The sequence below is a fragment of the Contarinia nasturtii genome, unplaced genomic scaffold (genome assembly GCF_009176525.2).
Source record: "Contarinia nasturtii isolate CC-2019 unplaced genomic scaffold, AAFC_CNas_1.1 Cnas_scaffold_630, whole genome shotgun sequence".
Lineage (NCBI taxonomy): Eukaryota > Metazoa > Arthropoda > Insecta > Diptera > Cecidomyiidae > Contarinia > Contarinia nasturtii.
In genome coordinates, this window is record NW_022197981.1 from 3,079,705 (window position 1) to 3,090,776 (window position 11,072).

The 11,072-nt window shown below is 33.9% G+C and overlaps 3 protein-coding genes across 3 annotated transcripts; 2 read left to right on the plus strand and 1 right to left on the minus strand.

The window, feature by feature from the left end:
- Nucleotides 1-392: 392 nt before the first annotated feature.
- LOC116340117 (flocculation protein FLO11-like) lies at nt 393-4,967 on the plus strand. Its single transcript, XM_031766355.1, has 7 exons — nt 393-580; nt 1,154-1,243; nt 1,313-1,426; nt 1,524-1,608; nt 1,714-1,874; nt 1,982-2,055; nt 2,144-4,967. Exons 1-7 carry the CDS (start codon nt 500-502, stop codon nt 4,866-4,868), a joined length of 3,330 nt encoding a protein of 1,109 aa, XP_031622215.1. The 5' UTR covers nt 393-499; the 3' UTR covers nt 4,869-4,967.
- Nucleotides 4,968-5,209: 242 nt separating this feature from the next.
- Nucleotides 5,210-7,546, plus strand: LOC116340062 (CWF19-like protein 1 homolog). The gene is made up of 6 exons (XM_031766243.1): nt 5,210-5,302; nt 5,563-5,723; nt 5,798-6,221; nt 6,289-6,629; nt 6,698-6,913; nt 7,000-7,546. The coding sequence occupies exons 1-6, from the start codon at nt 5,283-5,285 to the stop codon at nt 7,404-7,406; spliced, it is 1,569 nt and encodes a 522-aa protein (XP_031622103.1). The 5' UTR covers nt 5,210-5,282; the 3' UTR covers nt 7,407-7,546.
- Nucleotides 7,537-8,663, minus strand: LOC116340063 (mpv17-like protein). The gene is made up of 4 exons (XM_031766244.1): nt 8,319-8,663; nt 8,155-8,243; nt 7,930-8,042; nt 7,537-7,854 (listed from the first exon to the last, which is right to left on the minus strand). The coding sequence occupies exons 1-4, from the start codon at nt 8,436-8,438 to the stop codon at nt 7,619-7,621; spliced, it is 558 nt and encodes a 185-aa protein (XP_031622104.1). The 5' UTR covers nt 8,439-8,663; the 3' UTR covers nt 7,537-7,618.
- Nucleotides 8,664-11,072: the final 2,409 nt, after the last annotated feature.

Here is an 11,072-nt window from a genome sequence, read left to right on the forward strand (position 1 = left end):
TTTTCTCACATTTCGAACACCGTGTATATTTCTAATTAATTTTTATCCTCCAATATCAAGTTACATAGAATCAAACATCTATATATAATATCGAAGACTTTCTTGGAATCAGACGCGATGTTTGTACGATAAAACTTCAATGCATAATCACGAACTTCTTTAAATATCGTGTATATATTGTTTTTTGTTTGTAAAATTGATTCTTTAATGTTATATTTTGGTTTAATTTTTCTTGCAACATTATTTTAATTCGTATCGTTGTTATTATTACGGGTTCTTTCTTCATTTAATTCGAAGTAATGGGTTGAGCTTATTATTTTTTAACGACAAATTTGCATATATAAATCGATGCATATGAGAATATACATTTCAATTGATGAAACTTAGTGCTCAAATCAACAAGTTAATTTTGTGTCACATCTCTGCTGAACCATTTTTCAATTACTATAACTCTTGGTGTGTGTCTCAGTAGTTGCGCGTATAAGTGAATTCGAATAAAATGTGGTGCCATATAAAGATCATTCTGTCTTTGCTAGTTGTGGTTAAAATTGCCGAATCGAAAGCTATCGATGCCAAAACGGTAAGAGGAGTAAATGATTGGTTCGAACACGTGATTGAAGAAACAACGATTAGCATACATTTTTCTTATTATTATTGTTTATCGAAAGACATAGAAAAAAATTTCAATTTTTTTTTTGTGTTATTCAATTCTGTCTTCGAATTCCAAATACAGTCCATTTTAATAGTATTAAAATTTTGAATTTTTTCATTTCGTCACCGATTCATTTCGCATAAAAGAAACGACATAAAAAAAAGAAAATAAAAAGAAAAGAGTGAATACCATCTGTTAAATCTAATTATTTGTATGTTCATGACACGTGAGCTCTCGAAAATGAGAGCTGGTTTAGATTTTGTTATTTTATTCGAGAGAAGATGAAAAAACGTAGACTAAACCATATTTCATAATTTATAATAAACAAGGCCATTCAATATTTTTGATTTGTAATTATAACCAATAATTGAATAATGTAACAGAATGAATACCCAGTTACATTTTAATGCTCGAAAACAAATCAATTGCGATAAACACGTGACAAATTATCAATTCGTTGTGATTGGCATTTTTCTACTGTGTGTTCGATTTTCTTTTCAGAATCCATGTAATAAAGATGAATACTTAAATCCGGTGACCAAAAATTGTTCGGCCCTTCTGGGGGGCGGAGAAGCAATGTTTATTGATCAAGTTTGTATTCGCCTTTTTTTTCTCCCATAATTTGAAATTATATTTATCAATATACCATTTCGTCTGCAGAGCAAACAATGTGTCAACAATTTCATTGGAGTGAAACCTTATCCGGACAATGAGAAATTTTACGTAATATGCGACACGGATTTCGTCGTCTTAGCCAACTGTCGAGACAATTCAGTAACCTAATTATTTTTAAATGGCTTTTATCATTTTCTAAAAGAAAAAAAAACAATACTTGGTTTTTCCTGTTTTTTTTTTTTTTTTTTTTGTACAGAGATTTGATACGAACACTTTAAAATGTGAAGCGATTAACAAATTTCCCTGCAATGTGACACAAATGCCAACATGCATAAATTCTGGTAATGCTGGATTTTGTATTTTAAATTTAAATGCTTTAAAAACCATTTTTAATTAGATTGAATAAGTTTATAACCAATTTGTAAGAAAAATGATTTTATTGATAGGACGCTTTGCTCTCGAGCAAAATTGCTCATGCTTCTACACATGCAACAGTGCCGATGGTAAAGAGGAATTGATTTCAACAATAATGCAATGTCCAGGAACGTCGCTGTACTCGCCGGCAATCAGAAGATGCTCATACTCATTTAAAACCCCACCAACTGAGGTAGTTTTTTGATTAGCCATTTGACTTGTTGAATCAGCCATTGAAAACATTCAATTGGTTTTTATCTAACATTAATACTATAATGTATTTTTTTTAATGAAATTCAGATTTTGAATGAAAGTGACATTGATCCGGACGAAAGAGGAATATTCCCGCCATGCACAAAGCCCGGGAAGTTTCGGTAAGTTGATGAACATTTTTATATTTTTGAATGAAAAATTGATTTTTTTTGATCTAATTTGTTCCATATCATTAAAACCATCTCGCAGTGTGCCGACCGATTGTTCGAAATATTATACATGCAGTACAAAGACTAATGGACGATTTTATCAATCCCGATTCAAGTGTTCAGATGGCTTTTATTACGATTGTAAGCTTGAAGAATGCAAACCCTATGCAGAAGTCACATGCGATATGATGTCAATCGTTGAAATTTTAAATTTATTTGATTATTATCGGACACAAAAATGCGGCAAGCTGAACAACACAGATAATGAATCGATTGTACAATGTATGAATGCAACGAACGAACCGAATATCATAACAACCGAGCAATCGACCAAAATTGATATTATTTCATCGACGCCCGAGCAAATCCTCAACACAGTTACAACACCCAAACCAAATGTGAATACAGCTTCGAACGAATCACAAATTGAAACATCAACTGCAACTTCTCTTTTTTCATCAACCCACGATTATGATGATGATGATGAAAAAATGGAATTACTCAGTGCTGAAAGTTCTCTGCGAGAACGCAAAAGAAAAACGACATTAGCTCCGGCTAGCACAACAATCACATCAGTAGGTGAAAAAACATCATCATTTGCTCAAGTAACGAATGAATCAACCGTTGGATCAAATGATATCGAAAGTAGCACCGTTGCGTCTACCACCGAAACTTTGTTGGAATCAACCACGAATGATAATGTAGCATCAGGCATCGAAATCGTTTCAACTGAAAACAGTGCTAAAGTGACAGAATCGATGGATGTCTTGGCAGCAATAAAGGAGATAAGCACAGAACCAGACTCCGATGACTATGTTCCAAATGTTGGTTCAGTTCAAAATACCAATGATGATTTTTTGACTACAACATCCACTGATAAAAGTGAACCATTGAGAACGACGACGACAATGATGACAACCACAACATTTGTACAAACAACCATTCCAAATGAGTTCACATCCATTTCAAATGAAACGGAATCGTCGGAAAATGTCACAACTACAACTGAATCAACGAGCACTACAATCGATTCAAATATCTCCATTTCGACTGAAGAAACAACACAGTTAACGGAGCACATGAGTACATCTACTACTGAAACCAGTAAAAATTTGACAACAGAAATGCCTGAAATGACAACATCACAACCTTTTTCAACAACTATTGAAAATGATGATTTTCAATCCAATGTTGGTTCAATCCAAAAAATTATCGAAAGTGACAGTACTGAGGGTACCAACCAGTCTTTGTTAGAATCAACAACAAACGAAAATGTAATATCCGATCTTGATACAAATAATACATCGACATTGAATACAATTTTTTCCACGACCGAGCCAACAATTTCACCTACAATTCTCAGCACCGATGACTCATCGCAATCTATCACGATGACTGAACAGAGTACGATTTCGACTTTATCAACAGAAGTAGCGCAATCATCCGATGGAAGCGACGCACCGACGGAAGCGAATGAAAGCACCTCAACTACTGTTTCAAATTCACCATCAAACAGTACCGAACACTCTATTTCATCTGGAAACATTTCAAATGCATCCAAAAGCATAACAAATAGTACGGAAAATATACAAATGACGAGCTCTTCATCAACCAGTGGAACAGAAATATATTCCGAAAGCGTAACAAAATCTTCTTCAGATGTCACCACCACCTTTAAACCAAGCATAGCAATATCAACTTTAGCACCAAATATGGATTTTGGTACGAATAAGACAAGTCTTGAGAGTCATTCATTGTTAATTTCAAGTGAAAGTCAAGACACACCAACGACTGCTTTTTTTGGTGCCGACCAAACGACGAGCCCAAATGATTTAACAACGCTTGAATCTGACATTGATTCAACAACAACTGAAATGAATCAACAGAATTTAAATGGCACAACTGAAATCGAAAGTAAATCAATACTTAATGAAAGTACAACTGTCGATACTGAAATGAAATCAACGTATGATTCAAGCGAAATGACAACAATATTGAGTACAACACCGAATCCAACGCAAAGCACAGATTTGAATCAATTGCAAACATCTGAAACGAGTGTACCAACAGACGCAACCATACCAAGTACAACCGAAGATGCATTGAGTTCAGAACCAAACGTTGGATCAATAAATACTAGAAGTGGTGGAAGTTCCATTCCAACTGAAAGCGAATCACCTCCGATCACAGTACCGCCAAATGAACAGAGCTCATCTTCGACTGATCCAAATCAATTTGCAGGAAATCCAATCACAACTTCGCAAAAAAGTGACTTGATCGATGCTACAATTTTTCCAAATATTACAGAGAGTCCACTAATCTCAACATCACCCAAAAGCAAAGAGATAAACACAGAAACGCAGCCAATAGACACATTTGGAGCAACTCAAAATTCAGATGAAAGAACGCCGATCGAAAATGAGAGCACATTCAATTCAAACGAACCTGGTGTACAGATAGGAACAACAACTGCCAGTCTTTTAGAAATATTAACTACCACCCTGTGGCCGACAGCCATCGAAACAGCAGATAAAAATCAAACTACAACTGAATCGACTTCAATCGATAGCTCAACCGTAAATCAAACGACAATCGATGATGCTGTGTCAACTACAACAGCAGAATGGCCGCATGTTCTGGTTAATAATTCATTCATTGAAATGGATGAAGAAAAAGTACCTGCCAATGCACAGCCCATTTTAAGCGTGAACATAAAACGAAACGTTTTTTTCAAAGTCAACTTCACCGGTGCCGATTGCTGTTAGTAAACGAAAGTAGCCAAGTTTTATATATGACACACTTTCAAACATGTTTTCATGTCAGTTCGTTTTGTGCAATCAAAATGATCAAGAAATAGTTTTAGTCACAAATATAGATTTTTTTTTAGAATAAATTTAATTATGTACTTTACTCTTTACTTTTGAAATTTAAATTTATTTACATAAATAACGATAATAAAGAGAATAGAAACTTTTATTGTACGCAAAGCTGTGTTGTGTTTTAAATTTGTCGATGAACCGAACCAAAACATCATCGATTCAATATTATGGCAAGAGATGGCGTTGCGAGTATGTTGCTCTGCATTTGAGCTCAATTCATCTGTCAAAATCAAACGTCGCACATACGAATAGAAATACAAAACAACACGCTGTGCGAGATTTTGTATACATCGGGAAAAAATGGACGGAAAACATAAAATGTAAGTAGAAAATGCAATTCTAATTCGATATTGTTGGTAAATATGCTTTATAGAGTGCATTCATTTTCAAGTAATTAATATTTAAATTCTTTGGTGAGGAAAATAAATCAAATTTCAACGAATACATTCGTTCAGAGTCTTCGCCGGTTAAATCAATCTGGTCTCATTTTTATTCAATTTCTTCTGATTAAAAAAATAATAGAGAACAAAGATAAAATCTAATGAAAATACATGTTCTTGCTTTCTTTTTCGACATAAAGTTTGGTTTGCGGTGACGTACGAGGCAATTTCAAAGTGCTATTCAATAAAATCCAAAACATCAACCAAAAATCGGGTCCATTTGATTTGTTGTTGTGTGTTGGGGATTTCTTCGGATCGGACAATAGCAAATTGGAAGCATACAAAAATGGCAACCTTAAAAGTTAGACCTTTTTCTTCTCTATATTTTTTTGGTATGATTAAAATTGAAATTCGAATTACTTCTTTCTCGCATAGTTACGGTTCCCACATATGTTCTTGGACCAAATACATCGGACCATTCAAAATATTATGAGGATTTAAATGATGGTGAAATTTGTCCGAATCTTACCTATCTTGGCCGACGTGGTCTGTACACAGTATCAACCGGTTTAAAAATTGCGTATGTAAGCGGAATAGAGTCCAAAGATGCTGACCCAAATTCAATTTCCAATTTCAAAATTGAGGATGTAAAATCCGTTGCGAATGCATGTTTGGCCAGCAATAATACATCTGGTGATTATCGTGGCATAGACATTTTGATTTCGTCACAGTGGCCAAATGGTCCACAAAAAGATCAATCAAATACTTCCGAACTATTGGCATGGCTATCGTCGGAAATCAAACCGAGATATCATTTTTGCGGTCTGAATGATGCATACTTTGAACCGGCACCATACCGGTAAGGAACAAACAGACACCGATTATGAAAAAAAAAATGATATTTAAAATTTGAAATTTTATTGCAGAAATGTAGCACGGCCAAATAATCAGTTTAGTTTATCGACAAGATTCATTGCGCTGGCCAGCGTGGGAAATCCATCGAAAAGTAAATTTATCTATGCATTGAATGTGACAGCTGTTGATAAAATGCGTGTGACGGATTTAATTCAAAAAACAACAAATGAAATTCCATGCCCATATGATTCAATGAAATTCACAATTGAAGGTGTCAAAACTGAAGGTTCGGCACAGGGCAATCAATACTTTTACGATTTTAATAACACCGATGACCATCAACGTAAACGTCAACGATATAATCAACATGATCATCAACAGAAACGACCACGTCAACCGAACTTCGATCAAGGTAAATAAATGATCAATGTCGGGCCTCTTTTTCTGAATACATATTCAACTATTTTGTTTTCATTTTAGAAAAATGCTGGTTCTGTTTGTCATCGCCATCGGTCGAAAAGCATTTGGTTGTTACAATTGGTGACAGTTTCTATTTGGCACTTGCAAAAGGTCCAATAAATCAATATCACATTCTCATACTATCCGTTACACACATACAAAGCGTTGCATTACTTTCCGAAGATGACTGGAATGAATTGGATAAATTCAAAACGGCCCTACGGAAATTCTTTGCCAGTACGTATAAACATTCGACTTTTGCAGTATTCGATGAAAAAGTATTTAAAACGTTTGTTTGTTTTTTGTCCATCTCTTTTTTGCAGGCAAAAATCAAGAAGTGGTATTTTTTGAGCGCAACTATAAAAGTGGACATTTACACATAAATGTTTGTTCCGTTGACAAGTCGATTGCATGGAAAATTAAAAATTCGTTTGAAGACAAAGCCGAAGAATATAATTTAACATTAGAGACGATACCAAAATTAACTGCTCCAACACAACTGCCGGATCGTGGCGCATATTTTGTGGCCGAATTACCCGACGAAACAACAATGCTGTGTCGACAAATGAAACAGTTTCCCATCAATTTTGGACGTGAAGCAGTCCTATTGGCCGAGGAGAGTGGCGACGATAAAACGAATTGGCGTGATTGCTTAGTGTCCAAGGAAACAGAAATTGAATACGTTAAATGTTTTCGGAATGAATTCAAACCTTTCGATTTCACCACATGAATAAGCTGGAAGAGATAAATTAATAATGTGCTAGATTTAAGATTTTGACAAAAATTGTCGTGAATTTGTGAAAAAAGATTTTTTTTTTAATTAGAAAATTCTGTAAAATGTAATAAATGTATTTAATTTTTTTACAACAATTTTTTCTATACGCTCTTGTTCTTCTTCTTTAAAAAAAATGAAATTAATCATTTTATTGTGTGATGTTATTTTCAATGTTGTTCCGACGCATCGTTTGGAATGTTGTTTTGCCGTTTCACCCAACACAAAATGTTGGCCCATATGAGCGAACAGGTGCCAATGTAAACAATACGTAAATGTGGTGGTATGCAATAAAAGTTGATTGTTTGCGCGGGTAACCAAAACAGGCACGATCGCGCAAATGTCGGCACAAATTTCTCTTTAAGCTCGGCTAGTGGATCTTCAGCTCTTTCCATCAACGCCATTCCTTAATGTAGAAGTAAAATTAAAGGCGAAATCACATTCCAATTATGCGATTAATTTAAAGCATTGACAACCGTACCCGTATAAAAAACAACAAGCAATTGTGGTGTCATCAAAAATTGATCCAAAAATAGTTTTTTTATAATAATTCGTTTAGTTGTCCCTGGAAATGTTCCATCAAGCCACTTATACCTTCGTATCACGGTAACACGTTTCGAAGGAGAAAAAGAAGTAGAAATTGCGTGCAAATTAGCTAATATTATAAATGATATGATTTTTTAAACATACATCAAATACAACTAACCATGTATACAGCATTGGACTGTACAGACATGTTCCCATAATGCCATATCGAACGAGTGCACCGCCGTCCAAATTTTCCGGTGGTTGAGTCTAATTCAATTTGAAATGAATAATAAATCGTTTAAATACACAAAATACACACTGAATTTGAATTTCAAAACTGACTAGAAATTTTTTCGTAACGATTTGTTGTGAACATTCGGCTGTCATATAGAGAGAACCATAAATCACACTATTCGATATAAATGGATATTTGTTAAATAAATGTTTGAATCGACTGGCCATTTTATTTTAATCTTTGTAAACACAATGTGAGAAAAACGAAGAAAAAAATAATAATATAAGTATTAGAATTCCAGAGTCAACACTTCAATCGATGCTCGCCGTCATATCGATAAGAAATGGAATGTTTTTTTGGTGATTTGATAAACAAACTGTAATTTGACAGTGAACGTTTTAGATTGTCGCTTATTTCAATGTATGTACACGACCGATTTCCAAAATGAAATGAACAAACCACGTTTTATCTCTGTCTTTCGATTCGCAATTCAATTGGCATAAATTGAAACTCGTTTGTTTGTTATCTTTGTCAGTCATATTACCAGAGATGAGATACATACTTGCTTATGATTATACCAATGAATTTAAATTGATATGAACTGGAAAGTCAACATGATAAAAACAGAGATGTAATGGTTTTCACATTTCCAACATAGCACACAATATCAGTGACGTCATTAAAATATGAAATACGAATATTGAATACAATAAAGAGCCAAAGCAACGAACGGCAACTTCATTTAAAATTCTCATCTGAAATGATATGCAATCATTTGAAATGCATCGCCACACAGAGAAAATGAAATTTAGCATATCAGACGAAGTTATGTATTTCTGTGGTTTTTGATACAATTTGAACATTTTTCCCATGTTTAACGGTGAAATCATCAACAATGACATGACAATTTGCAACATTGACAGCTATCTCGTTCTTATGCATCGAACCGATCCAATATAAACAGGTGGCTGCGTGTGATATGGAAGTATCTCTATACTTTCTTTCGTTATTTGCGCTCAAAAGACCACACGCATACTAATATGACTTGCGTGTTAGTTGATTAGTAGATCGAATTCTTCTCGTTGGATTCTTCTTCTTCTTCTAAAGTACGGCTGGATGTATTGATACAATTGACAACCAGAGAAAAAAACACTTATGCAAGAGAAAGGGTTTTAATCACATTGTGCATTTTATTAAGGATGGTAATGAAACCGGTTAGTAAAAAAATAAAATTGTTAGTTGAAAATGAAGTAGAAATAGTTAATGACATATTTAATCGCCGGTTAGCAAGAAGAAATACCAAAATTAAAAAAAAAAAAGTTGAATTGAAATGTTTCAGAATCTTTTAGTCTCTGTGTATATAAATGCTGATCGTTGGCAGTGAGTTCTTTTCAAAAAATCCTGTCTTTTAAAAATGAAATCTCGTTTTGGAATTGGCATATGATTTATTTCAGATTCTATAAAGATTTTCATTTTTTATATGATAATTTTTCTGTAATTTATTTGAATATTTATCCATGAACATAGAAATAAGTCGCACGAGAAGTTGGTGGTGTATCTGTTGAAGTACCTGATGGTGAACCTGTGGACGGTGAACCCGTTGACGGTGAACCTGATGGTGATCCTGTTGATGTGGTGGTAGAAGTCATCAACGACGCTGAACAACACCATTTACAAAAACTGAACCAACATGGAGGTTCACGAAATTTATAAGGTTCACAAATATTGTCACAAACCCATTGGCCACAGGCATACGGTGGAATTTCTGTAGCAGTCGTTACTTCGATTGTCAAAGCCGAAGCCAGATAAAATAAAAACAGCACTGATTGTAGAGTTGTCATATTTCTAGTTATAAATTTCAATTGTTGCGACTGTTGAAATATGTCAAAAATGGTCAAGAAGACGTATATTTATAGCATCTCAATGGAAATGGAAATAGGAATACAGTTTGATCAACAAAGCAATATAAATTTGCGAAAAAAATCGATTTGTTGCAGAAGAATTTGTCGTTAATAAGTTTCCACCAAGACCAATCAATTAATTCAAATGGCAAAAAAACTAATTAAAGATTTTCTTTCATTAAACAGAATTGGTTTCGAAATCACTAATTAAATTGATACATATATCACTTCCCTTTTCGATGTTGACAAATTTATGGCGATTTTTAAATAGAATTATTTATAAAAGATTGCTCTACGTAAAGCCTACGATTGAAAGAACCGATGTAAAAATACAAATTTCCAAATATATTCACTTAATTATCTGGTTTCCGGTAAAATTGGTGAATATTAGCAATTTTCTCCATACATTTTTTCTCTCGATACAATTGCCCTACCACATATAACAATTACTACATCGTATTCAATGTTGACTTTAAAACTTCAACGGCACCGCATTCTTTAGCATCGAAGCACGTGCAAATACAGATAGATAAGAGAATTTTTTACGCAAACAATCGGATGTGAATAAACAAAAAAAAAACTGGGAAAAAAACGTCTAAGCGCCACCAGCTATATGTGCACACAAGAATAAGAATCGAGAGTTTATTTACCATAATCTTATCAATATATTTAGAGTATTACGACGCTTAACGCTGGAAAAGAATGCGATAGTTTCAAATGTTACTTGCACAGCGCCATTATTCAATCGATGACGCATTCAATGATAAAGACATTTCTAATATCGAAATTCATTCCGTAAAATTTGTTTAAGCATTTTGTTTTTCGTATCTCTTTTTCTACGTTTGAAAACGTTAAAATAAATACTCATTTTAGTGAATCAACTTGTCTTGTTCAACGGCAGAATGTTTCTAAACACAAAGTATTACGTCAATGCAATGTGACATGTTACATTGCCGTATC

Bases quoted from the DNA above. Each gene is read 5' to 3' on its own strand.
- LOC116340062 (XM_031766243.1), top strand. From the start codon at position 5,283: ATGGACGGAAAACATAAAAT. The intron at 5,303-5,562 runs GTAAGTAGAAAA...TTCGACATAAAG, and splicing joins ATGGACGGAAAACATAAAAT to TTTGGTTTGCGGTGACGTAC. The intron at 6,222-6,288 runs GTAAGGAACAAA...ATTTTATTGCAG, and splicing joins TTTGAACCGGCACCATACCG to AAATGTAGCACGGCCAAATA.
- LOC116340063 (XM_031766244.1), bottom strand. From the start codon at position 8,438: ATGGCCAGTCGATTCAAACATTTATTTAACAAATATCCATTTATATCG. The intron at 8,244-8,318 runs GTCAGTTTTGAA...AAATTGAATTAG, and splicing joins TCGTTACGAAAAAATTTCTA to ACTCAACCACCGGAAAATTT. The intron at 7,855-7,929 runs GTACGGTTGTCA...TTCTACATTAAG, and splicing joins GCTTGTTGTTTTTTATACGG to GAATGGCGTTGATGGAAAGA.
- LOC116340117 (XM_031766355.1), top strand. From the start codon at position 500: ATGTGGTGCCATATAAAGATCATTCTGTCTTTGCTAGTTGTGGTTAAA. The intron at 581-1,153 runs GTAAGAGGAGTA...TTTTCTTTTCAG, and splicing joins AAGCTATCGATGCCAAAACG to AATCCATGTAATAAAGATGA. The intron at 1,875-1,981 runs GTAGTTTTTTGA...AATGAAATTCAG, and splicing joins TTAAAACCCCACCAACTGAG to ATTTTGAATGAAAGTGACAT.